The sequence below is a fragment of the Oncorhynchus keta genome, chromosome 25 (assembly GCF_023373465.1).
Source record: "Oncorhynchus keta strain PuntledgeMale-10-30-2019 chromosome 25, Oket_V2, whole genome shotgun sequence".
NCBI lineage: Eukaryota > Metazoa > Chordata > Actinopteri > Salmoniformes > Salmonidae > Oncorhynchus > Oncorhynchus keta.
In genome coordinates this window covers 40567326-40595036 of record NC_068445.1, presented here as the reverse complement: position 1 = coordinate 40595036, position 27711 = coordinate 40567326, and the positions used below count along the sequence as shown (strand labels likewise).

The window sequence follows — 27711 nt, the reverse complement described above, 5'->3', positions numbered from 1 at the left end:
GAACAGGGTTGTAGAGCACATAGCCTATAGGCATAGGACCCCTGGAACAGGGTTGTAGAGCACATAGCCTATAGGCATAGGACCCCTGGAACAGGGTTGTAGAGCACATAGCCTATAGGCATAGGACCCCTGGAACAGGGTTGTAGAGCACATAGCCTATAGGCATAGGACCCCTGGAACAGGGTTGTAGAGCACATAGCCTACAGAGTCGGAACAGGGTTGGAGAGCGCACATAGCCTACAGAGTCGGAACAGGGTTGGAGAGCACATAGCCTACAAGGTTGGAGAGCACATAGCCTACAGAGTCGGAACAGGGTTGGAGAGCACATAGCCTACAGAGTCAGAACAGGGTTGGAGAGCACATAGCCTACAGGGTTGGAGAGCACATAGCCTACAGCTTTGTAGGTTTGACGTGCCACTATTTAAAAGAGGTCACACTTTCTAACACTGCTATATTTATTGTTCAATTCTTAACATGAAGCACATTTAATCTGCTTTACAACCTGTGCAGCCTACCTGGCATATTAAAAACATAACCGCGGTGTGTGTGTAGCCTACCTGGCATATTAAAACGTAACCGCGGTGTGTGTGTGTAGCCTACCTGGCATATTAAAACGTAACCGCAGTGTGTGTGTGAATGAGAGACTGATGGAGTGTGTGCAGCCTACCTGGCATATTAAAACGTAACCGCGGTGTGTGTGTGTGAATGAGAGACTGATGGAGTGTGTGCAGCCTACCTGGCATATTAAAACGTAACCACGGTGTGTGTTGAATGAGAGACTGATGGAGTGTGTGCAGCCTACCTGGCATATTAAAACGTAATCGCGGTGTGTGTTGAATGAGAGACTGATGGAGTGTGTGCAGCCTACCTGGCATATTAAAACGTAATCGCGGTGTGTGTTGAATGAGAGACTGATGGAGTGTGTGTAGCCTACCTGGCATATTAAAACGTAACCGCGGTGTGTGTTGAATGAGAGACTGATGGAGTGTGTGCAGCCTACCTGGCATATTAAAACGTAACCGCGGTGTGTGTTGAATGAGAGACTGATGGTGTGTGCAGCCTACGTAAGAAACAGAGAAGAGCCTTTCATGAGACTTTTTGATTTATTTTTTAAATTAGAGTGGCATCATGCAGCCTTGTATTATAGATCAAAACAACAGCCGAAGGGTTTGTATCACAACTAAAGTTACATTATAACTGTGAGCATATAGGAGGACGTGTTTCAACATGATCACTTTATCCACTCAACACAGAATAGTCACATGTGTGCTGTGCACTGCCTCGGAAATAGTTTGGGGGGAAATATCCTTTCTATTTTATTCAGCTTTGTTCAATTGTGTTATTCTTACTATAAAATTATGGAAATTATAAGCTAATCTTGTCTGCTAAATGAACTAGTGTAACCCACAGCCATATGGCATAGCCAGATCTCAGGACCTAACATAAGGACAACTCAGAGTATGTATTCTCTTCTTTTGAAACATTGTAAATAGTGGATTCTTGTGATGGTGTAGGCTATATTGAATGGGTTTATTAGACTTTTTAAAATGTACTGTAGATGTTCCAAAGATCCGCATCAGTGGCTTGTAGGCTGGTCCAAAGATCCGCATCAGTGGCTTGTAGGCTGGTCCAAAGATCTGCATCAGTGGCTTGTAGGCTGGTCCAAAGATCTGCATCAGTGGCTTGTAGGCTGGTCCAAAGATCCGCATCAGTGGCTTGTAGGCTGGTCCAAAGATCCGCATCAGTGGCTTGTAGGCTAGTCCAAAGATCTGCATCAGTGGCTTGTAGGCTGGTCCAAAGATCCGCATCAGTGGCTTGTAGGCTGGTCCAAAGATCTGCATCAGTGGCTTGTAGGCTGGTCCAAAGATCCGCATCAGTGGCTTGTAGGCTGGTCCAAAGATCCGCATCAGTGGCTTGTAGGCTAGTCCAAAGATCTGCATCAGTGGCTTGTAGGCTGGTCCAAAGATCTGCATCAGTGGCTTGTAGGCTGGTCCAAAGATCCGCATCAGTGGCTTGTAGGCTAGTCCAAAGATCCGCATCAGTGGCTTGTAGGCTGGTCCAAAGATCCGCATCTGTGGCTTGTAGGCTGGTCCAAAGATCCGCATCTGTGGCTTGTAGGCTGGTCCAAAGATCCGCATCAGTGGCTTGTAGGCTAGTCCAAAGATCCGCATCAGTGGCTTGTAGGCTGGTCCAAAGATCCGCATCAGTGGCTTGTAGGCTGGTCCAAAGATCCGCATCAGTGGCTTGTAGGCTGGTCCAAAGATCCGCATCTGTGGCTTGTAGGCTAGTCCAAGGATCCGCATCAGTGGCTTGTAGGCTGGTCCAAAGATCCGCATCAGTGGCTTGTAGGCTGGTCCAAAGATCCGCATCAGTGGCTTGTAGGCTAGTCCAAAGATCCGCATCAGTGGCTTGTAGGCTAGTCCAAAGATCCGCATCAGTGGCTTGTAGGCTAGTCCAAGGATCCGCATCAGTGGCTTGTAGGCTGGTCCAAAGATCCGCATTAGTGGCTTGTAGGCTAGTCCAAAGATCCGCATCAGTGGCTTGTAGGCTAGTCCAAAGATGCATGACAGTTACAGGTTGACAATTTCATGACCGCCACAGTGGTGCGTATTCAAAATGTTTTTAAATTAGTTAGGTTAGACTTTGTACGCATTCAAAATATCTTCAGGTGAGTGGGTTGAGTGATCTTGTCTGTGTCCCCCAGAGTGGGTAAGGTAGGACTGGACACAGCCCTGGACCTGTCCCAGTATCTGTCCCTAACACCATGTCCCCGTTCTCCATTGTAGCGTTGGTAAGGTAGGACTGGACACAGCCCTGAACATGTCCCAGTATCTGTCCCTAAAACCATGTCCCCGTTCTCCATTGTAGTGTTGGTAAGGTAGGACAGGACACAGCCCTGAACCTGTCCCAGTATCTGTCCCTAACACCATGTCCCTGTTCTCCATTGTAGTGTTGGTAAGGTAGGACAGGACACAGCCCTGAACCTGTCCCAGTATCTGTCCCTAAAACCATGTCCCCGTTCTCCATTGTAGTGTTGGTAAGGTAGGACAGGACACAGCCCTGAACCTGTCCCAGTATCTGTCCCTAACACCATGTCCCTGTTCTCCATTGTAGTGTTGGTAAGGTAGGACTGGACACAGCCTTGGACCTGTCCCAGTATCTGTCCCTAAAACCATGTCCCCGTTCTCCATTGTAGTGTTGGTAAGGTAGGACAGGACACAGCCCTGAACCTGTCCCAGTATCTGTCCCTAAAACCATGTCCCCGTTCTCCATTGTAGTGTTGGTAAGGTAGGACAGGACACAGCCCTGAACCTGTCCCAGTATCTGTCCCTAACACCATGTCCCTGTTCTCCATTGTAGTGTTGGTAAGGTAGGACTGGACACAGCCTTGGACATGTCCCAGTATCTGTCCGTAAAACCATGTCCCCGTTCTCCATTGTAGTGTTGGTAAGGTAGGACAGGACACAGCCCTGAACCTGTCCCAGTATCTGTCCCTAACACCATGTCCCTGTTCTCCATTGTAGTGTTGGTAAGGTAGGACTGGACACAGCCTTGGACCTGTCTCTGTATCTGTCCAAGGAGACAGACATCATGCCTGTCACCCAGGGTCTGGGGGAGCTGGTCCCTCTCTACAAACTGATGGAGAAGAGAGACATGGAGGGTCTGGAGAACCAGATGAAGGTAAGAGAGTCTGGTTCCTCTTCAGGTTTCTTTCTTCCAGAGTTTTTTGACTGAGCTTTTGTCACTGTGCTTCTGCTTGCTCTTCGGGGACTAGAGGTTGTGACAACTGTTGATGTAAAAAGGGCTTTATCCATACGTTTGATTGATGGATTGAATAGAGATATAATATCTGTTTGTCAGGGCTACATCGTGGAGCTGTTCCGGGGTTTGATAGACCGTCAGACGTGGAGTGACGAGGGCTCTGTTTCCCAGAGGGTTCTAAGGAGCTACCTGCTGCTGTTCGGTTCTGTCAGGAACCATCCCCCCTGTGTCGCTACCGCCACACACCTCTTCAACAAGTGGAGGGCCTCCGACGGCAACATGAGGTCAGAGGTCAAACCATTCAATTCAATGAAAATAAACATTTTTTTTTTGTCCTGAAGGTAAAGAGAGAAAAGAAGGAGAGCATGCTAGAGTATTGGGACAACCCCCTCCCTCTCTCTTCTTCCTCAGTCTCCCCAGTGATGTCAGCTTGGCGGTGTTTGCCATTGGTGCTCGTGACCCCGAGGGGTGGGATTTCCTCTTTGAGAAGTACCGCCATTCGCAGCACACATCTGTCAAGAGCCGCATCAAGTCTGCCCTGTCCATCAGCCCTCTGCAACACAAGCTAAAGCGGTGGGTTAACATGAAGAACGCCTCAGAACTATCTCTCCTGCTTAGTCCTCAGAACTATCTCTCCTGCTTACAGCACTCAGAACTATCTCTCCTGCTTAGTCCTCATAACTATCTCTCCTGCTTACAGTCCTCATAACTATCTCTCCTGCTTAGTCCTCAGAACTATCTCTCCTGCTTAGTCCTCAGAACTATCTCTCCTGCTTACAGCACTCAGAACTATCTCTCCTGCTTACAGCACTCAGAACTATCTATCCTGCTTAGTCCTCATAACTATCTCTCCTGCTTAGTCCTCATAACTATCTCTCCCGCTTACAGCACTCAGAACTATCTCTCCTGCTTAGTCCTCATAACTATCTCTCCTGCTTACAGCACTCAGAACTATCGCTCCTGCTTACAGCACTCAGAACTATCTCTCCTGCTTACATCACTCAGAACTCTCTCTCCTGCTTACAGTCCTCAGAACTATCTCTCCTGCTTACAGTCCTCATAACTATCTGTCCTGCTTAGTCCTCATAACGATCTCTCCTGCTTACAGCACTCAGAACTATCTCTCCTGCTTAGTCCTCAGAACTATCTCTCCTGCTTACAGCACTCAGAACTATCTCTCCTGCTTAGTCCTCATAACTATCTCTCCTGCTTACAGCACTCAGAAATATCTATCCTGCTTAGTCCTCATAACTATCTCTCCTGCTTAGTCCTCATAACTATCTCTCCTGCTTACAGTCCTCAGAACTATCTTTCCTGCTTACAGCACTCAGAACTATCTATCCTGCTTAGTCCTCATAACTATCTCTCCTGCTTAGTCCTCATAACTATCTCTCCTGCTTACAGCACTCAGAACTATCTCTCCTGCTTGGTCCTCAGAACTATCTCTCCTGCTTACAGCACTCAGAACTATCTCTCCTGCTTAGTCCTCATAACTATCTCTCCTGCTTACAGCACTCAGAACTATCTATCCTGCTTAGTCCTCATAACTATCTCTCCTGCTTAGTCCTCATAACTATCTCTCCTGCTTACAGCACTCAGAACTATCTCTCTTGCTTACATCACTCAGAACTCTCTCTCCTGCTTACATCAATCAGAACTATCTCTCCTGCTTACAGTCCTCAGAACTATCTCTCCTGCTTACAGTCCTCATAACTATCTGTCCTGCTTAGTCCTCATAACGATCTATCCTGCTTACAGCACTCAGAACTATCTCTCCTGCTTAGTCCTCAGAACTATCTCTCCTGCTTACAGCACTCAGAACTATCTCTCCTGCTTAGTCCTCATAACTATCTCTCCTGCTTACAGCACTCAGAACTATCTCTCCTGCTTACAGCACTCAGAACTATCTCTCCTGCTTAGTCCTCATAACTATCTCTCCTGCTTACAGCACTCAGAACTATCGCTCCTGCTTACAGCACTCAGAACTATCTCTCCTGCTTAGTCCTCATAACTATCTCTCCTGCTTAGTCCTCATAACTATCTCTCCTGCTTACAGCACTCAGAACTATCTCTCCTGCTTAGTCCTCATAACTATCTCTCCTGCTTACAGCACTCAGAACTATCGCTCCTGCTTACAGCACTCAGAACTATCTCTCCTGCTTACATCACTCAGAACTCTCTCTCCTGCTTACAGTCCTCAGAACTATCTCTCCTGCTTACAGTCCTCATAACTATCTGTCCTGCTTAGTCCTCATAACGATCTCTCCTGCTTACAGCACTCAGAACTATCTCTCCTGCTTAGTCCTCAGAACTATCTCTCCTGCTTACAGCACTCAGAACTATCTCTCCTGCTTAGTCCTCATAACTATCTCTCCTGCTTACAGCACTCAGAAATATCTATCCTGCTTAGTCCTCATAACTATCTCTCCTGCTTAGTCCTCATAACTATCTCTCCTGCTTACAGTCCTCAGAACTATCTTTCCTGCTTACAGCACTCAGAACTATCTATCCTGCTTAGTCCTCATAACTATCTCTCCTGCTTAGTCCTCATAACTATCTCTCCTGCTTACAGCACTCAGAACTATCTCTCCTGCTTGGTCCTCAGAACTATCTCTCCTGCTTACAGCACTCAGAACTATCTCTCCTGCTTAGTCCTCATAACTATCTCTCCTGCTTACAGCACTCAGAACTATCTATCCTGCTTAGTCCTCATAACTATCTCTCCTGCTTAGTCCTCATAACTATCTCTCCTGCTTACAGCACTCAGAACTATCTCTCTTGCTTACATCACTCAGAACTCTCTCTCCTGCTTACATCAATCAGAACTATCTCTCCTGCTTACAGTCCTCAGAACTATCTCTCCTGCTTACAGTCCTCATAACTATCTGTCCTGCTTAGTCCTCATAACGATCTATCCTGCTTACAGCACTCAGAACTATCTCTCCTGCTTAGTCCTCAGAACTATCTCTCCTGCTTACAGCACTCAGAACTATCTCTCCTGCTTAGTCCTCATAACTATCTCTCCTGCTTACAGCACTCAGAAATATCTATCCTGCTTAGTCCTCATAACTATCTCTCCTGCTTAGTCCTCATAACTATCTCTCCTGCTTACAGTCCTCAGAACTATCTTTCCTGCTTACAGCACTCAGAACTATCTATCCTGCTTAGTCCTCATAACTATCTCTCCTGCTTACAGCACTCAGAACTATCTCTCCTGCTTGGTCCTCAGAACTATCTCTCCTGCTTACAGCACTCAGAACTATCTCTCCTGCTTAGTCCTCATAACTATCTCTCCTGCTTACAGCACTCAGAACTATCTATCCTGCTTAGTCCTCATAACTATCTCTCCTGCTTAGTCCTCATAACTATCTCTCCTGCTTACAGCACTCAGAACTATCTCTCTTGCTTACATCACTCAGAACTCTCTCTCCTGCTTACATCAATCAGAACTATCTATCCTGCTTAGTCCTCATAACTATCTTTCCTGCTTAGTCCTCAGAACTATCTCTCCTGCTTACAGCACTCAGAACTATCTCTCTTGCTCACATCACTCAGAACTCTCTCTCCTGCTTACATCAATCAGAACTATCTCTCCTGCTTACAGTCCTCAGAACTATCTCTCCTGCTTACAGTCCTCAGAACTATCTCTCCTGCTTACAGTCATCAGAACTACTACAGTCCTCAGAACTATCTCTCCTGCTTACAGTCCTCAGAACTATCTCTCCTGCTTACAGTCCTCAGAACTATCTCTCCTGCTTACAGTCCTCAGAACTATCTCTCCTGCTTACAGTCCTCAGAACTATCTCTCCTGCTTACAGTCCTCAGAACTATCTCTCCTGCTTACAGTCCTCAGAACTATATTTCCTGCTTACAGCACTCAGAACTATCTCTCCTGCTTACAGCACTCAGAACTATCTCTCCTGCTTACAGCACTCAGAACTATGTCTCCTGCTTACAGTCCTCATAACTATCTCTCCTGCTTACATCACTCAGAACTATCTCTCCCTCTTACAGCACTCAGAACTATCTCTCCTGCTTACATCACTCAGAACTATCTCTCCTGCTTACATCACTCAGAACTCACTCTCCTGCTTACAGTCCTCAGAACTCTCTCCTGCTTACAGTCCTCAGAACTATCTCTCCTGCTTACAGTCCTCAGAACTCTCTCCTGCTTACATCACTCAGAACTATCTCTCCTGCTTACAGTCCTCAGAACTCTCTCTCCCGCTTACAGTCCTCAGAACTCTCTCCTGCTTACAGTCCTCAGAACTCTCTCTCCTGCTTACATCAATCAGAACTATCTCTCCTGCTTACAGTCCTCAGAACTATCTCTCCTGCTTACAGCACTCAGAACTATCTCTCTTGCTCACATCACTCAGAACTCTCTCTCCTGCTTACATCAATCAGAACTATCTCTCCTGCTTACAGTCCTCAGAACTATCTCTCCTGCTTACAGTCCTCAGAACTATCTCTCCTGCTTACAGTCCTCAGAACTATCTCTCCTGCTTACAGTCCTCAGAACTATCTCTCCTGCTTACAGTCCTCAGAACTATCTCTCCTGCTTACAGTCCTCAGAACTCTCTCCTGCTTACAGTCCTCAGAACTATCTCTCCTGCTTACAGTCCTCAGAACTATCTCTCCTGCTTACAGTCCTCAGAACTATATTTCCTGCTTACAGCACTCAGAACTATCTCTCCTGCTTACAGCACTCAGAACTATCTCTCCTGCTTACAGCACTCAGAACTATGTCTCCTGCTTACAGTCCTCATAACTATCTCTCCTGCTTACATCACTCAGAACTATCTCTCCTGCTTACATCACTCAGAACTATCTCTCCCTCTTACAGCACTCAGAACTATCTCTCCTGCTTACATCACTCAGAACTATCTCTCCTGCTTACATCACTCAGAACTCTCTCTCCTGCTTACAGTCCTCAGAACTCTCTCCTGCTTACAGTCCTCAGAACTATCTCTCCTGCTTACAGTCCTCAGAACTCTCTCCTGCTTACATCACTCAGAACTATCTCTCCTGCTTACAGTCCTCAGAACTCTCTCTCCCGCTTACAGTCCTCAGAACTCTCTCCTGCTTACAGTCCTCAGAACTCTCTCTCCTGCTTACATCAATCAGAACTATCTCTCCTGCTTACAGTCCTCAGAACTATCTCTCCTGCTTACAGTCCTCATAACTATCTGTCCTGCTTAGTCCTCATAATGATCTCTCCTGCTTACAGCACTCAGAACTATCTCTCCTGCTTAGTCCTCAGAACTATCTCTCCTGCTTACAGCACTCAGAACTATCTCTCCTGCTTAGTCCTCATAACTATCTCTCCTGCTTACAGCACTCAGAACTATCTCTCCTGCTTACATCACTCAGAACTATCTCTCCTGCTTACATCACTCAGAACTCTCTCTCCTGCTTACAGTCCTCAGAACTCTCTCCTGCTTACAGTCCTCAGAACTCTCTCCTGCTTACAGTCCTCAGAACTATCTCTCCTGCTTACAGTCCTCAGAACTCTCTCCTGCTTACATCACTCAGAACTATCTCTCCTGCTTACAGTCCTCAGAACTATCTCTCCCGCTTACAGTCCTCAGAACTCTCTCCTGCTTACAGTCCTCAGAACTCTCTCTCCTGCTTACATCAATCAGAACTATCTCTCCTGCTTACAGTCCTCAGAACTATCTCTCCTGCTTACAGTCCTCATAACTATCTGTCCTGCTTAGTCCTCATAACGATCTCTCCTGCTTACAGCACTCAGAACTATCTCTCCTGCTTAGTCCTCAGAACTATCTCTCCTGCTTAGTCCTCATAACTATCTCTCCTGCTTACAGCACTCAGAAATATCTATCCTGCTTAGTCCTCATAACTATCTCTCCTGCTTAGTCCTCATAACTATCTCTCCTGCTTACAGTCCTCAGAACTATCTTTCCTGCTTACAGCACTCAGAACTATCTATCCTGCTTAGTCCTCATAACTATCTCTCCTGCTTACAGCACTCAGAACTCTCTCCTGCTTGGTCCTCAGAACTATCTCTCCTGCTTACAGCACTCAGAACTATCTCTCCTGCTTAGTCCTCATAACTATCTCTCCTGCTTACAGCACTCAGAACTATCTATCCTGCTTAGTCCTCATAACTATCTCTCCTGCTTAGTCCTCATAACTATCTCTCCTGCTTACAGCACTCAGAACTATCTATCTTGCTTACATCACTCAGAACTCTCTCTCCTGCTTACATCAATCAGAACTATCTATCCTGCTTAGTCCTCATAACTATCTTTCCTGCTTAGTCCTCAGAACTATCTCTCCTGCTTACAGCACTCAGAACTATCTCTCTTGCTTACATCACTCAGAACTCTCTCTCCTGCTTACATCAATCAGAACTATCTCTCCTGCTTACAGTCCTCAGAACTATCTCTCCTGCTTACAGTCCTCAGAACTATCTCTCCTGCTTACAGTCCTCAGAACTATCTCTCCTGCTTACAGTCCTCAGAACTATCTCTCCTGCTTACAGTCCTCAGAACTATCTCTCCTGCTTACAGTCCTCAGAACTATCTCTCCTGCTTACAGTCCTCAGAACTATCTCACCTGCTTACAGTCCTCAGAACTATCTCACCTGCTTACAGTCCTCAGAACTCTCTCCTGCTTACAGTCCTCAGAACTATCTCTCCTGCTTACAGTCCTCAGAACTCTCTCCTGCTTACATCACTCAGAACTATCTCTCCTGCTTACAGTCCTCAGAACTATCTCTCCCGCTTACAGTCCTCAGAACTCTCTCCTGCTTACAGTCCTCAGAACTCTCTCTCCTGCTTACATCAATCAGAACTATCTCTCCTGCTTACAGTCCTCAGAACTATCTCTCCTGCTTACAGTCCTCATAACTATCTGTCCTGCTTAGTCCTCATAACGATCTCTCCGGCTTACAGCACTCAGAACTATCTCTCCTGCTTAGTCCTCAGAACTATCTCTCCTGCTTAGTCCTCATAACTATCTCTCCTGCTTACAGCACTCAGAAATATCTATCCTGCTTAGTCCTCATAACTATCTCTCCTGCTTAGTCCTCATAACTATCTCTCCTGCTTACAGTCCTCAGAACTATCTTTCCTGCTTACAGCACTCAGAACTATCTATCCTGCTTAGTCCTCATAACTATCTCTCCTGCTTACAGCACTCAGAACTCTCTCCTGCTTGGTCCTCAGAACTATCTCTCCTGCTTACAGCACTCAGAACTATCTCTCCTGCTTAGTCCTCATAACTATCTCTCCTGCTTACAGCACTCAGAACTATCTATCCTGCTTAGTCCTCATAACTATCTCTCCTGCTTAGTCCTCATAACTATCTCTCCTGCTTACAGCACTCAGAACTATCTCTCTTGCTTACATCACTCAGAACTCTCTCTCCTGCTTACATCAATCAGAACTATCTATCCTGCTTAGTCCTCATAACTATCTTTCCTGCTTAGTCCTCAGAACTATCTCTCCTGCTTACAGCACTCAGAACTATCTCTCTTGCTTACATCACTCAGAACTCTCTCTCCTGCTTACATCAATCAGAACTATCTCTCCTGCTTACAGTCCTCAGAACTATCTCTCCTGCTTACAGTCCTCAGAACTATCTCTCCTGCTTACAGTCCTCAGAACTATCTCTCCTGCTTACAGTCCTCAGAACTATCTCTCCTGCTTACAGTCCTCAGAACTATCTCACCTGCTTACAGTCCTCAGAACTATATTTCCTGCTTACAGCACTCAGAACTATCTCTCCTGCTTACAGTCCTCAGAACTATCTCCTGCTTACAGTCCTCAGAACTATCTCTCCTGCTTACAGTCCTCAGAACTATCTCTCCTGCTTACAGTCCTCAGAACTATCTCTCCTGCTTACAGTCCTCAGAACTATCTCTCCTGCTTACAGTCCTCAGAACTATCTCTCCTGCTTACAGTCCTCAGAACTATCTCTCCTGCTTACAGTCCTCAGAACTATCTCTCCTGCTTACAGTCCTCAGAACTATCTCTCCTGCTTACAGTCCTCAGAACTATCTCTCCTGCTTACAGTCCTCAGAACTATATTTCCTGCTTACAGCACTCAGAACTATCTCTCCTGCTTACAGCACTCAGAACTATGTCTCCTGCTTACAGTCCTCATAACTATCTCTCCTGCTTACATCACTCAGAACTATCTCTCCCTCTTACAGCACTCAGAACTATCTCTCCTGCTTACATCACTCAGAACTATCTCTCCCGCTTACAGTCCTCAGAACTCTCTCCTGCTTACAGTCCTCAGAACTCTCTCTCCTGCTTACAGTCCTCAGAACTCTCTCTCCCGCTTACAGTCCTCAGAACTCTCTCTCCCGCTTACAGTCCTCAGAACTCTCTCCTGCTTACATCACTCAGAACTATCTCTCCTGCTTACAGTCCTCAGAACTCTCTCCCGCTTACAGTCCTCAGAACTATCTCTCCTGCTTACATCACTCAGAACTATCTCTCCTGCTTACATCACTCAGAACTATCTCTCCTGCTTACAGCACTCAGAACTATCTCTCCTGCTTACAGTCCTCATAACTATCTCTCCTGCTTACAGTCCTCATAACTATCTCTCCTGCTTACAGCACTCAGAACTATCTCTCTTGCTTACATCACTCAGAACTCTCTCTCCTGCTTACATCAATCAGAACTATCTATCCTGCTTAGTCCTCATAACTATCTTTCCTGCTTAGTCCTCAGAACTATCTCTCCTGCTTACAGCACTCAGAACTATCTCTCTTGCTTACATCACTCAGAACTCTCTCTCCTGCTTACATCAATCAGAACTATCTCTCCTGCTTACAGTCCTCAGAACTATCTCTCCTGCTTACAGTCCTCAGAACTATCTCTCCTGCTTACAGTCCTCAGAACTATCTCTCCTGCTTACAGTCCTCAGAACTATCTCTCCTGCTTACAGTCCTCAGAACTATCTCTCCTGCTTACAGTCCTCAGAACTATCTCACCTGCTTACAGTCCTCAGAACTATATTTCCTGCTTACAGCACTCAGAACTATCTCTCCTGCTTACAGCACTCAGAACTATGTCTCCTGCTTACAGTCCTCAGAACTATCTCCTGCTTACAGTCCTCAGAACTATCTCTCCTGCTTACAGTCCTCAGAACTATCTCTCCTGCTTACAGTCCTCAGAACTATCTCTCCTGCTTACAGTCCTCAGAACTATCTCTCCTGCTTACAGTCCTCAGAACTATCTCTCCTGCTTACAGTCCTCAGAACTATCTCTCCTGCTTACAGTCCTCAGAACTATCTCTCCTGCTTACAGTCCTCAGAACTATCTCTCCTGCTTACAGTCCTCAGAACTATCTCTCCTGCTTACAGTCCTCAGAACTATCTCTCCTGCTTACAGTCCTCAGAACTATCTCTCCTGCTTACAGTCCTCAGAACTATCTCTCCTGCTTACAGTCCTCAGAACTATCTCTCCTGCTTACAGTCCTCAGAACTATATTTCCTGCTTACAGCACTCAGAACTATCTCTCCTGCTTACATCACTCAGAACTATCTCTCCTGCTTACAGTCCTCAGAACTCTCTCCCGCTTACAGTCCTCAGAACTCTCTCCCGCTTACAGTCCTCAGAACTATCTCTCGCTTACATCACTCAGAACTATCTCTCCTGCTTACATCACTCAGAACTATCTCTCCTGCTTACAGTCCTCATAACTATCTCTCCTGCTTACATCACTCAGAACTATCTCTCCTGCTTACAGCACTCAGAACTATCTCTCCTGCTTACAGTCCTCATAACTATCTCTCCTGCTTACAGTCCTCATAACTTGCTGCTCTGCTTTCTTGCTGCTCTGTATTGCATTAAAACCTCTAAAAGTCTAAACCTTTGAGGTGGGGTCATACCATGGATCATTTAGCTATTTGATTTAGAATTTTAGGACCCCGGTAGGTATTTAAAAAAAAAAGAGAATTTGGGCTTTACTACTATAGCCAATAGAAATACACTGAATAACATTCATAAATGGGAAAACAGACAGTCCAGAATAAAGATAAGGAATAACGTTTTCAATTGTCTGTCCTAAATCTATATCACACATTTAACCCCTTTTATGTTGGCTCAAAACGACCTTCATACTTCCATAAATGTTTTAAACTGATACCGGGTTACCTTCAGACGAGTCCCAGGGGGTTTGTGGGCGTCGTAGAGCAAAACGGTGAACGCCATCGTGTTCGTGAGTCTCACCGTTACGTAGCACTACGTTTTCATGAGAAGACTTTTGCGGGATGTCTCCTGGTCTGACAAACAACGCTTTAACTCTGCCACTTTGCATAGCAGATGCGGCGGTTTGACCTCTCCCTCACACCCCCTGTGTCTCTTCCCCCCCCAGGTTAATGGAGCAGAGTCTTGCGGGCGAGGTGATGAAGACTCAGGACCTTCCTCATGTGGTCATCTCTGTCAGCAGGAACCCGAAAGGGTACAAGCTGGCCTGGGACTTCCTCAGACACAACTGGCACACAATGGTGAAGAAGTGAGTCTGATGATCTTATGCCGTGGTTATACTAGAAACTACCTTGTAGTAAGGAATCACCAAGATCTCCCCTCATGGTGTATCTTCAGAACAGCATGCAAAGTGGAACTGTTGGCTGTTAGCCTGTCCAGCATGGTGTCAGAACTAGCTAGCAAAACCCTCCCTCTGATTGATTATTATCTGGTTGCGTTGCTGATCATTTGCATGAAGTTGTCATTTTCTTTTCGAGGTGTCTGTATACCTAACCCCCATGACCTTTTGACCTGTAGGTTTGACCTGGGGTCCCACTCTATCTCAGGCATGGTGACCGGTGTGACCAACCAGTACTCCACCAGGGAGATGCTGGACGAGGTAAGTCTGTCTTCTCTGGTGTTTGATAATACCGCTACTATTACCTTACGTTATGTAGCTATATAGTTTTTGTCAGCTGTAATAACTACAAAATTCAAAAGGCACTCAAATGTTTCCCTCATAATAACTACCCTACTGTTAGTGTATTACTGTCTGCGTGTTCATAGGCCCACATTTAGCTGTATATAGTAGATGTGTTTAAGATCTATTGTAAGCAGTCTGCCTATGTCTCCTCCCCCCCAGGTTCGCGGGTTCTTTGACTCTCTGTCTGAGGAGACAGGTTCTGGTCTGAGGTGTATTCAACAGACGTATGAGAGCATTGAAGAGAACATCCGCTGGATGGACCAGCACCTGCCCCAGCTAAAGGCCTGGCTGGACAGACAGGCCCAGGGAGCCAGGACAGAGACACGGGGCCACGAGGATCTATAGGCCTTCTATGCAGTACAGGGCAGGGTTCCCCAACTAGCGGGACGAATTTGGCCCGTAGCTGGTTTTATTTGGCCTCCCCAGGTTTTCTGAGAATTTTTTTATTTTTTATTGTTGGGACATAAAATATTAAAAACACCAGGAAATCAACCAGTTGATTTTAATTTAAGAAATCTGTTCCAAAGTATTATCACGCATAATAGGGAGACACGTGTTCGTATACAAATGTAAGCAAGGTTTGAAATGATCATGTTTTCGTCAAACATATCTGTTTAGGCTTCTTGCGGTCTACAAATGATTTGTAATTATGTACCGGCTCCCCCGCTCAAGAGAAATCATCCCGCAGCTGAATCTCGTCGATAATCCCTGGTCTAGATCGCAGAATGATTATGGCTGTGTTTGAGAGCATCAAAACCGGGATGAATTATGCGGAAATTGTGACTAACTGATGTAGAAATAATATCGAGTAGTTATTTATGATGCAAGATGATTTGTAAATTAGTCAATCTCGACTCACCTTTAAAGAATAATATTTCCAGTGTTGCTAACACTGGATATCACATTTGTGTCTGAGACAAAGGTCGGCACAAGGTTAAGACCCTAAACTATTCTATTTTTCATCTTCGGTAAATTTATAAGAATTGACTCAGTTAATCAGTTACCCTCACCTTAACTTTAAAACAGACGTGTCTACGACTCGGTTTGTCATTTGTTTGTGTGATTAATTTATTATACAATACTGTCAGCATAAATATGTATGAGCCTTTTTTAAATATTTATAAAGGTTAAAGGTTGTCCCCACTTCTTAGGGGATCATAACCACCAGGAGATTTTCTCCACATAAGCGTTACCTTGGTTACTGTTCCCTGGAGAAACAGCCCAGTCCTGCATCTCAGAGGAGGCTCCTTCTATTGCATTTGTTGTCTCACTTGTGTTGTGTGTTTTTGCTGATCTTGGTGTGTTTTTGTTGCATTTATGATCTCGATGCCCTGCTGGGGCTTTTTTTTTGTCTGTGTTTTTCAGATTTTTGTGAGAATTAAAATGTTGACAAGAATCTGTATTTTGTTAAAATACTGAAATGAAAAATATTGATTGTAAAACTGTCATTTAATGGAAGGCTCTGGCTAAGAGATGGGGACAGACAGACGAGTCTAAATGAATAAAGAGAACATACAATAAGATCTCTACAAAAGAGCTGAAGTTTATTGAAAAGGTTTGGTCCATTTTATGCTGCTGCCAGAGCCAACCGGCACTAGCCAACCGGTGATATCGATGCTCAGTTTCAGCAGTTCCATCTCAATCCAACCATCATTGAGGTAAAGTCAGTCCTCTAGCTTTAGATGTCAGCCTGGATAGAGGACAACTCCAAAATCAACTCCAAGCAATACGGCCAAAGTCAATTCCAAATATCCTAGCAACACAACTCCAGAGGTAAATTCCGTAAGGGCCCAAAGCACTGAAGGCCCTCCAAATTAGTAAACATCTTTAAAGTGTGTGCAGGTATATTGTCACTTGTCTGAGGTTTCCCATAAGTCCTACATAGTCCTCTACTTTTGACCAGAGCATCTCAGGGGGCACTGCGGCTGTGGATGCAAGAGGGGCAGCAGTGCAGCGTGTCGTGGATGAACAGGTCACACTCCACGCAGAACACACTGTTACACGACGGACATATGAACACACTCTTGTCCTTCAGCTCCCCCTGGCAGGCTTCACAGAACCTCTCTGTGTGGTGCAGCAGCAGAGGACTCTCCTGGAAGGCCTCCAGGGGGAAGAGGTGGTGGAAGGAGCGGGCCAGGTGAGGAGCGGAGACAAGTGTCAGCCCTGGGGGAACACACACACTTTAGTCACGTCTGTAGTAGTACACACACACACACACACTTTAGTCACGTCTGTCGTAGTACACACACACACTTTAGTCACGTCTGTCGTAGTACACACACACACACACACTTTAGTCACGTCTGTCATAGTACACACACACACACTTTAGTCACGTCTGTCGTAGTACACACACACACACACACTTTAGTCACGTCTGTCGTAGTACACACACACACACTTTAGTCACGTCTGTAGTAGTAAATACACACACACACTTTAGTCACGTCTGTCGTAGTACACACACACGGGTCATCTCAATGTATGTACGCAGAAGGTATTTCTTCAAAATGCCTTCCTCCCGAAGTGTACACTTGTTCACTTCCCGATATGAAAGGAAATGATTGCTTTGAGAAACTCCCTCGAGCCCGTGTCTACAGCACACCAATGCATTAAGATGTGGGAAATAGTAAACAAGTGAAGAAGGAGAGACGATTGAGACAAACACTGAGCTAGACACCACACACTAGACTTAAACACTGAGCTAGACACCACACACTAGACTTAAACACTGAGCTAGACACCACACACTAGACTTAAACACTGAGCTAGACACCACACACTAGACTTAAACACTGAGCTAGACACCACACACTAGACTTAAACACTCAGCTAGACACCACACACTAGACTTAAACACTGAGCTAGACACCACACACTAGACTTAAACACTGAGCTAGACACCACACACTAGACTTAAACACTGAGCTAGACACCACACACTAGACTTAAACACTGAGCTAGACACCACACACTAGACTTAAACACTGAGCTAGACACCACACACTAGACTTAAACACTGAGCTAGACACCACACACTAGACTTAAACACTGAGCTAGACACCACACACTAGACTTAAACACTGAGCTAGACACCACACACTAGACTTAAACACTGAGCTAGACACCACACACTAGACTTAAACACTGAGCTAGACACCACACACTAGACTTAAACACTCAGCTAGACACCACACACTAGACTTAAACACTGAGCTAGACACCACACACTAGACTTAAACACTGAGCTAGACACCACACACTAGACTTAAACACTCAGCTAGACACCACACACTAGACTTAAACACTGAGCTAGACACCACACACTAGACTTAAACACTGAGCTAGACACCACACACTAGACTTAAACACTGAGCTAGACACCACACACTAGACTTAAACACTGAGCTAGACACCACACACTAGACTTAAACACTGAGCTAGACACCACACACTAGACTTAAACACTGAGCTAGACACCACACACTAGACTTAAACACTGAGCTAGACACCACACACTAGACTTAAACACTGAGCTAGACACCACACACTAGACTTAAACACTCAGCTAGACACCACACACTAGACTTAAACACTGAGCTAGACACCACACACTAGACTTAAACACTGAGCTAGACACCACACACTAGACTTAAACACTGAGCTAGACACCACACACTAGACTTAAACACTGAGCTAGACACCACACACTAGACTTAAACACTCAGCTAGACACCACACACTAGACTTAAACACTGAGCTAGACACCACACACTAGACTTAAACACTGAGCTAGACACCACACACTAGACTTAAACACTCAGCTAGACACCACACACTAGACTTAAACACTGAGCTAGACACCACACACTAGACTTAAACACTCAGCTAGACACCACACACTAGACTTAAACACTGAGCTAGACACCACACACTAGACTTAAACACTCGGTAGACTTCAGTCAGCTAGGCACCACAGACTTCACAGTCAGCTAGGCACCACAGACTTCACAGTAAGCTAGGCACCACGTACCACAGACTTTACACTCGACAGGTAGCTCAGTGTACTTGGCCTGACACTGTGGACAGAAGTACCCTCCCATAGACAGACCGGGACCACCACTAGTGCTGTCCAGATGGGCCTGGCTGAAAGAAGGCTTGGCATCCTGGTCTGATATAGAGGCTATGGTGTGCTGGGGGAAACCTGGAGGGAGAGAGAATAGAAACACTGGAGCTCAGAAATAACGTTGTGTGGTTAGGACTGAGCTAGTCTATGTGCTGAAGCTCTATGTGTCTGACCCATGCGTATGAGGGAACACTCAGAGGAGGAGGTAGCAGGAGGAGGCTTCACATGAAACATCAGCAGCTCCCTGAAGTGGCTCTCATCCAGGATCACATGGTACGACCCCCCGGTCTCTCTGGTGAGCACTGTGCAGACACGCACCTCGGCTGACAGGCCAATCACAGACACACGGATCTTCAGAGCCTTCAGAGTCTGATGGAGAACAGAGAAAACACCAGAGATGTGAAATGTGAGGCACCAGTGAGAGATCAGGGCGAGATCAGAGATATGAAATGGGAGACACCGGTGAGAGATCTGGGAGAGATCAGTGAGACAAGGAGAAAGATCACATAAAAACTACACCAGAGCTTCTACATGAGACAAAACACCAGAGAAAAACATCTGGGGGAAGTGAGAGATAAAATGATTAACCTTTATTTAACTAGGCAAGTCAGTTAATAAGAACAAATTCTTATTTACAATGACGGCCTACACCGGCCAAACCCGGACGCCGCTGCCGCTGGCGATGCCGTATGGCCCAATCACGGCCGAATGTTATACAGCCTGGATGTAAGTGATAGAGACAGACAGATCTGCTGTTACCTTGACCAGCTCGTAGATGTTAGCTGGGTCACATGTGGTGAGACTACTGAAGATGATGAGGACTTCTCTGCTGCTGTGGCCTGGCATGTGTCTGAGGAGAGACAGAGGGTGATGGTGAAAAGACAAATTGGATCATACATCTTGGGACAAAATAAAAGTATATGGACACACACACACACACACACACACACACACACACACACACAGCATACTTGAGTGTCTGCATGGCCAGGCTGAGGGAGTTATATAGAGAGGGTTCTCCTCCACATGTAGAGTCCTTTGCTTTCTTCAGGGCATCAATGTGCTTCTTTGGGTTCCCTGTGGATAGAATAACAGCACTGTCAGCAGAACTGTAACCAGCACACAACTAACATCCACACTCAAAACACCAGCAAGCCACAAACGTTAATGCCTACAATGGAAAATAAATCTATACAAATTAAAACTATTTTAAACATGCAACAAAAACAAAAAAGTACAGCACTTATATTGAATAAACTTAGGGGAAATTGGGACACCTCGTAGAATGACCCAAGGCGGACCTCTCACCTGCCAGGTCAGTCAGCTTCTCCGCTCTCTTGTTCTTTGTGGTGATGATGCCCACCTGAAGAGGAGACCATAGGAGGGACTAAGTTCTCTTAGCTCACTAGACCATATAGTAGGAGGAGGACAACACACCGTTGCTGACGAAGCAATCCATCAAATGTATTTCATGAAGCACCTTTTTACATCCGGAGGTGTCACAAAGTGCTTTACAGACACCCTGCCTAGAACCCCAAAGAGCAAGCAATGCAGAGGTATCTGTGGCTAGAAAAAAAACTCCCTAGAAAGGCTGGAACCTGGGAAGAGACCTAGAGAGGAGCCAAGCTCCAGGGGCTGCTTACATTGACAAACGCTCAGGAACGAATGACAGTGGGACAACAAAACCCACTCTAATTGAATGGTGGAACGAGGGCCTACCTGACTGATGGGGTTCTGGTGGAACGAGGGCCTACCTGACTGATGGGGTTCTGGTGGAACGAGGGCCTACCTGACTGATGGGGTTCTGGTGGAACGAGGGCCTACCTGACTGATGGGGTTCTGGTGGAACGAGGGCCTACCTGACTGATGGGGTTCTGGTGGAACGAGGGCCTACCTGACTGATGGGGTTCTGGTGGAACGAGGGCCTACCTGACTGATGGGGTTCTGGTGGAACGAGGGCCTACCTGACTGATGGGGTTCTGGTGGAACGAGGGCCTACCTGACTGATGGGGTTCTGGTGGAACGAGGGCCTACCTGACTGATGGGGTTCTGGTGGAACGAGGGCCTACCTGACTGATGGGGTTCTGGTGGAACGAGGGCCTACCTGACTGATGGGGTTATGGTGGAACGAGGGCCTACCAGACTGATGGGGTTCTGGTGGAACGAGGGCCTACCTGACTGATGGGGTTCTGGTGGAACGAGGGCCTACCAGACTGATGGGGTTCTGGTGGAACGAGGGCCTACCTGACTGATGGGGTTCTGGTGGAACGAGGGCCTACCTGACTGATGGGGTTCTGGTGGAACGAGGGCCTACCTGACTGATGGGGTTCTGGTGGAACGAGGGCCTACCTGACTGATGGGGTTCTGGTGGAACGAGGGCCTACCTGACTGATGGGGTTCTGGTGGAACGAGGGCCTACCTGACTGATGGGGTTCTGGTGGAACGAGGGCCTACCTGACTGATGGGGTTCTGGTGGAACGAGGGCCTACCTGACTGATGGGGTTCTGGTGGAACGAGGGCCTACCTGACTGATGGGGTTCTGGTGGAACGAGGGCCTACCTGACTGATGGGGTTCTGGTGGAACGAGGGCCTACCTGACTGATGGGGTTCTGGTGGAACGAGGGCCTACCTGACTGATGGGGTTCTGGTGGAACGAGGGCCTACCTGACTGATGGGGTTCTGGTGGAACGAGGGCCTACCTGACTGATGGGGTTCTGGTGGAACGAGGGCCTACCTGACTGATGGGGTTCTGGTGGAACGAGGGCCTACCTGACTGATGGGGTTCTGGTGGAACGAGGGCCTACCTGACTGATGGGGTTCTGGTGGAACGAGGGCCTACCTGACTGATGGGGTTCTGGTGGAACGAGGGCCTACCTGACTGATGGGGTTCTGGTGGAACGAGGGCCTACCAGACTGATGGGGTTCTGGTGGAACGAGGGCCTACCTGACTGATGGGGTTCTGGTGGAACGAGGGCCTACCTGACTGATGGGGTTCTGGTGGAACGAGGGCCTACCTGACTGATGGGGTTCTGGTGGAACGAGGGCCTACCTGACTGATGGGGTTCTGGTGGAACGAGGGCCTACCTGACTGATGGGGTTCTGGTGGAACGAGGGCCTACCTGACTGATGGGGTTCTGGTGGAACGAGGGCCTACCTGACTGATGGGGTTCTGGTGGAACGAGGGCCTACCTGACTGATGGGGTTCTGGTGGAACGAGGGCCTACCTGACTGATGGGGTTCTGGTGGAACGAGGGCCTACCAGACTGATGGGGTTCTGGTGGAACGAGGGCCTACCTGACTGATGGGGTTCTGATGGAACGAGGGCCTACCTGACTGATGGGGTTCTGGTGGAACGAGGGCCTACCTGACTGATGGGGTTCTGGTGGAACGAGGGCCTACCTGACTGATGGGGTTCTGGTGGAACGAGGGCCTACCTGACTGATGGGGTTCTGGTGGAACGAGGGCCTACCTGACTGATGGGGTTCTGGTGGAACGAGGGCCTACCTGACTGATGGGGTTCTGGTGGAACGAGGGCCTACCTGACTGATGGGGTTCTGGTCAAAGTATTCCTCGACAAAATATTCCACCAGCTGCAGAGTTGAAGAGAGAGAAAACAAAATCACAAAATATTTTTCAGCTCCATATGTTTCACAAGTATTTGAATTCCTCCTCATCTCTACCATCCCCTCCTCTTCCTCCTCCTATTCCTCACCTTGAGTGTAGAGGTGAGGCGATTGGGTTTCAGGTCCTGGTCTTCCATGGTTCTAGAGGTGTCAATTACCACGTACAGGTGACGCATCTGGAACACGTGATATTGTAGTGTTATCATTATTACTTTACTGAAGAAGTACATGGCATCTGAGAAGGCAAATAGAGGGTGAGGAATCAACTCACCATCCCAAGCCGAACTTGTCCATGACTCTCAAACACCCTTTTCCTTTTGGCCTGGAAAAGGATTTCCTCTACAGTGGCTTTGAGAGATCCAGACTCGTCCTCCTTCAAGATCTCCCTATATGGACAGACAGACAGACAGTCAGTCAGTCAGTGTCTGCATTTCAGTGGTAAATGCTGTTGCAGCCTCACTGTAGACCAAAGTCGAGGAGTTTAGTCGGGGGAGGCGCATCTGCGACAGCCAAAAGTCAGACACTAATGTGTTTTTTTTAACAGCGAGGCTTAGATCAACATGGCAGTGTTGCCATTCTTTATTAAAAATGTTTTTAACACACAAACTAAAATCATATGTGTGTACATTACACAACCAATTAGTGAGTAAGAGCCTCAACAACATGTATTTATTTATTATTTATTGGTTCCCGTTTCAGTCGTGTCTTTGGTGATGTTCGCTTGGGTCAAACAATAACACCCTAAAAGACTGGTTGCCAATAGAGCCTCTTACAACGCAGGTGACTGCTGCAGGATGAAGTTGGTGAAGAGCAAATGTAAAAACGCACAACATCAGTCCAATAATTATATTCATCCTAAGCTTACGTTTAGTGAGCGCCTTACCATGTTCGCTCATAACCTCCCTCCCAACGCTTGGCTCTCTCTGGCTCTTCGTCCATCTTGATTGAGTCAACCTCCAAATGCAGTTCAATCAAAAACGGAAGTATCTGTATAAATGACAAGAGGGTGAATTAGAAGCTTTAAAAACTTTGTAATGCTTTGTAGCTATTATATTATAAACCGTGGCATTATCATGCAAATACAATTATTTTCAAAAACAACATAGCTGCCAACTCATCATCCCCATACCAGTACTTATGTTTTTGGTTGGAAAATGTAGCTATGCAAGCAATCACAAGCACTCGATCCGTCAATTCTCCTTTAAACCCAGGAAGCAGTCATTCCACTTACAATTCATCAACTTTTCAAGCTTAATAATGTCAAAATACGTTCGGAACTTACCAAAGAATGGCGTTTCGCTGAGCAACTGTCGTCATTACTACCTTTTTGACGGTATGTACTTCCAAAAATAGTCTAAATAAAAAGTGACACGCAATCGAATGAATGCCAGTTTTGCACATCCTGCAATATTAGTAATGGATTTAAAACACAAAATAAAGCTTAATTAGAAACATACAACTTTAAAATTACCCTATATTGTCTACTTACATTAAATATTATTGCGTTCCGTGTAGCGCGGGTGAAACAACAGATAGGTATGGCGTTCATAAACTGTTGAAGGTGATCAAATCAATTACATTTTCTGCTGCTGGATCAGCCGAAATGTGCGTGGTAGTAATTGGTGATTTTATTGGTGGTGCCGAAGAGGTGGATTTGGCATTTTCTCAAAAACGATACGATTATTTTCGGTTGCATGTAACTTTGTATTTTTATTTTAGGGGGGTGGAGTACATACCGGCCGGAACCGCAGTACCGTCATTACGATACTAACGTTAGTTGCTCAGCCAAACTCAATTCTTTGGTAAGTACCAAACGTATGACATTAATCTTGAAAAGCTGGAGAATAGCAAATTGAATGCGCTTAAAGGAGAATCGCCACATTCAACGTCTCCTGTAAACCCAAGATTCTGGCTCAGCAGCGCCAAATATATCTTATAACTAACTCATTGTCTGTGGCTGCTGCGCCTTGCTGTGAAACTGACGGATGTTATTCGAATGCATTGCTAAATTAATCGTCTACATTTCATGAATGAGTTACTCGACTAAATTAGTTAAATCGTCGGCTGAATAATTGTACATTAGTTTAATATATAGAAATAGAAACATTCAAATAAGATTAAAACAAAAACACAACATTCGCATACCTGCTGAAGGAAGCAACCATGTTTGGTGTAACAGAAGAGCTTCCCGCCACAGGAAACATAGTCTAAAGGAAAAAATAGTTCCGAATTCAGATTTTTTGGGGGGGGAGCAAATGAGTAAACTTATGTTTTTGTGGATGATGAGCTCATAAATTGCATGTAAATGTCCAGAAACCATTGTCATTAAAAACGTTTTGAAGTTTAGTATTTAAGTGGACAGTTTAGACAGCAATAAGTTCTACCCTACCACGCCCATACATCTGCTCCTTTTATTCTCTGTCCCCAACGCACTAGACGACCAGTTTTGATAGCCTTTAGCCATACCCTCATCCTACTCCTCTGTTCCTCGGGTGATGTGGAGGTTAACCCAGGCCCTGCGTGTCCCCAGGCTCTCTCATTTGTTGACTTCTGTAACCGAAAAAGCCTTGATTTCATGCATGTTAACATCAGAAGCCTCCTCCCTAAATTTGTTTTACTCACTGCTTTAGCACACTCCGCCAACCATGATGTCCTTGCCGTGTCTGAATCCTGGTTTAGGAAGGCCACAAAATTTTGAGATTTACATCCCCAACTACAACATTTTCCATCAAGATAGAACAACCAAAGGGGGAGGAGTTGCAATCTACTGCAGAGATAGCTTGCAAAGTTCTGTCATACTTTCCAGGTCTATGCCCAAACAGTTTGAGCTTCTAATTAAAAAATGAATCTCTCACTGTTGCCTTCTGTTATAGACCCCCCTTAGCTCCAAGCTGTGCCCTGGACACCATATATGAATTGATTGCCCCCCCCATCTATCTTCAGAGTTCGTTCTGTTAGGTGGCCTAAACTGGGATATGCTTTACACCCTGGCAGTCCTACAATCTAAGGTAGATGCCCTCAATCTCACACAAATTATCAAGGAACCCACCAGGTACAACCCTAAATCCGTAAACATGGGCACCCTCTTAGATATTATTCTGACCAACTTGCCCTCCAAATACACCTCTGTTGTTTTCGATCAGGATCTCAGCGATCACTGCCTGCATCCGCTATGGGTCCGCGGTCAAACGACCACCCCTCTTCACTGTTAAACACTCCCTAAAACACTTCTGTGAGCAGGCCTTTCTAATCGACCTGGCCCAGGTATCCTGGAAGGATATTGACCTCATCCCATCAGTTGATGATGCCTGGTTGTTCTTTAAAAGTTGTTTCCTCACCATTTTAAATAAGCATGCCCCTTACAAAAAATGTAGAACTAAGAACAGATATAGCCCTTGGTTCACTCCAGACCTGACTGCCCTCGACCAGCAAAAAACATCCCGTGGTGGACTGCACTAGCATCGAATAGTCCCCGCGTTATGCAACTTTTCAGGGAAGTCAGAAACGAATACACGCAGTCAGTCAGGAAAGCAAAGGCTAGATTTTTCAAACAGACATTTGCATCCTATAGCTCTAACTCCAAAACGTTTTGGGACACTGTAAAGTGCATGGAGAATAAGAGCACCTCCTCTCAGCTGCCCACTGCACTGAGGCTAGGTAACACTGTCACCACTGATAAATCCACGATAATCAAGAATTTCAAGAAGCATTTCTCTACGGCTGGCCATGCTTTCCTCCTGGCTATTCCAACCTGCAGCTACTTGCCCAAGCCTCCCCAGCTTCTCCTTCACCCAAATCCAGATAGCAGATGTTCTGAAAGAGCTGCAAACCCTGGACCCTTACAAATCAGCTGGCCTAGACAATCTGGACCCTCTCTTTCTAAAATTATCCGCCGCCATTGTTGCAACCCCTATTACCAGTCTGTTCAACCTCTCTTTCATATCGTCCGAGATCCCTAAAGATTGGAAAGCTGCAGCAGTCATCCCCCTCTTCAAAGGGGGAGACACTCTAGACCCAAACTGCTATAGACCTATATCCATCCTGCCCTGCATTTCTAAAGTCTTCGAAAGCCAAGTTAATAAATAGATCACTGACCATTTTGAATCCTACCGTACCGTCTCCCCTGCGCAATCCGGTTTCCGAGCTGTTTCCCTGATACACCTCTACGCAGACGACACCATTCTGTATACATCTGGCCCTTCATTGGATACTGTGTTACCAAACCTCCAAACGAGCTTCAATGGCATACAACACTCCTTCCGTCGCCTCCAACTAGTGCTAGTAAGACTAAATGCATGCTTTTCAACCGTTTGCTGCCCACACCCGCCCGCCCGACTAGCAACATTACTCTGGACGGTTCTTACTTATATGTGGACAACTACAAAAACCTAGGTGTTTGGCTAGACTGTAAACTCTCCTTCCAGACTCAGTAAACATCTCCAATCTAAAATGAAATCTAGAATAGTCTTCCTATTTCGCAGCAAAGCCTCCTTCACTCAAGCCGCCAAACATACCCTCGTAAAACTGACTATCCTACCGATCCTCGACTTTGGCGATGTCATTTACAAAATAGCCTCCAACACTCTACTCAACAAACTGGATGCAGTCTATCACAGTGCATTCCATTTTGTCACAAGAGCCCCATATACCACCCACCACTGCGACCTGTATGCTTTCGTCTGCTGGCCTTCGCTACATATTTGTCGCCAGACCCACTGGCTCCAGGTCATCTATAAGTCTTTGCTAGGTAAAGCTCCGCCTTAACTCAGCTCACTGGTCACAATAACAACACCCACCCATAGCATGCGCTCCAGCAGGTATATCTCACTGGTCATCCTCAAAGCAAACACCTCCTATGGCTGCCTTTCCTTCCATTTCTCTGCTGCGAATGACTGGAACGAATTGCAAAAATCACTGAAGCTGGAGACTTATTTCCCTCACTAACTTTAAACATCAGCTATCTGAGCAGCTAACCGATCGCTGCAGCTGTACATAGCCCATCCATTCTACCTACCTCATCCCCATAATGTTTTTATTTACTTTTCTGCTCTTTCACACACCAGTATTTCTACTTGCACATCTATCATGGTCCTTCTGTGGCTCAGCTGGTAGAGCATGGCGCTTGTAACGCCAGGATAGTGGGTTCGATTCCCGGGACCACCCATACGTAGAATGTATGCACACATGACTGTAAGTCGCTTTGGATAAAAGCGTCAGCTAAATGGCATATATTATATTTATATTATTATCACTCCAGTGATGATT

General features: G+C 46.1%; 2 protein-coding genes and 1 long non-coding RNA gene across 24 annotated transcripts in view; 2 read left to right on the top strand and 1 right to left on the bottom strand.

The window, feature by feature from the left end:
* Positions 1–16220, top strand: part of erap1b (endoplasmic reticulum aminopeptidase 1b) — a 40598-nt gene extending 24378 nt beyond the window's left edge. For all 12 annotated transcript variants that reach the window (XM_052479421.1, XM_052479420.1, XM_052479422.1 and 9 more), the window contains 6 exons: positions 3525–3681; positions 3862–4046; positions 4174–4335; positions 14122–14262; positions 14532–14613; positions 14857–16220. In XM_052479421.1, coding sequence (XP_052335381.1) covers positions 3525–3681; positions 3862–4046; positions 4174–4335; positions 14122–14262; positions 14532–14613; positions 14857–15042 — 913 coding nt within the window. In that variant the 3' untranslated portion in view covers positions 15043–16220. The remainder of the gene's footprint in view (positions 1–3524; positions 3682–3861; positions 4047–4173; positions 4336–14121; positions 14263–14531; positions 14614–14856) is intronic.
* On the top strand, positions 2863–3510 carry LOC127911792 (uncharacterized). Of its 8 annotated transcripts, none has more exons than XR_008079383.1 (4): positions 2863–2873; positions 3043–3124; positions 3289–3370; positions 3453–3508. It is a non-coding gene; the product is annotated as an uncharacterized LOC127911792 (long non-coding RNA). The 8 variants fall into 8 exon arrangements; XR_008079382.1 differs by lacking the exon at positions 2863–2873 and adding an exon at positions 2945–2955; XR_008079388.1 differs by lacking the exon at positions 3043–3124 and having other exon boundaries at positions 3453–3510.
* Positions 16221–24971, bottom strand: gtf2h2 (general transcription factor IIH, polypeptide 2). 4 transcript variants are annotated; one of them, XM_052479542.1, is made up of 12 exons: positions 24913–24971; positions 24592–24653; positions 23330–23433; positions 22718–22832; positions 22536–22622; positions 22363–22413; positions 20132–20186; positions 19795–19900; positions 19583–19673; positions 18997–19192; positions 18731–18901; positions 16221–16860 (listed from the first exon to the last, which is right to left on the bottom strand). In XM_052479542.1, the coding sequence occupies exons 3-12, from the start codon at positions 23383–23385 to the stop codon at positions 16607–16609; spliced, it is 1182 nt and encodes a 393-aa protein (XP_052335502.1). In that variant the 5' UTR covers positions 23386–23433; positions 24592–24653; positions 24913–24971; the 3' UTR covers positions 16221–16606. The 4 variants fall into 4 exon arrangements, with proteins under 4 accessions (XP_052335502.1, XP_035617118.1, XP_035617119.1 ...); XM_035761225.2 differs by lacking the exons at positions 24592–24653; positions 24913–24971 and adding exons at positions 23729–23800; positions 23936–24219; XM_035761226.2 differs by lacking the exon at positions 24913–24971 and having other exon boundaries at positions 24592–24716.
* Between the last annotated feature and the right edge of the window lie 2740 nt (positions 24972–27711).

What these genes read in the sequence shown, in the direction of transcription:
- gtf2h2 (XM_035761225.2), bottom strand. Translation starts at nt 23,995, where the DNA reads ATGAACGCCATACCTATCTGTTGTTTCACCCGCGCTACACGGAACGCA. An exon ending in GAAGCTGACTGACCTGGCAG is followed by an intron (nt 19,901 to 20,131) that starts GTGAGAGGTCCG and finishes TTCTATCCACAG; the next exon opens with GGAACCCAAAGAAGCACATT. An exon ending in GTGTTCCCTCATACGCATGG is followed by an intron (nt 18,902 to 18,996) that starts GTCAGACACATA and finishes CTCTCCCTCCAG; the next exon opens with GTTTCCCCCAGCACACCATA.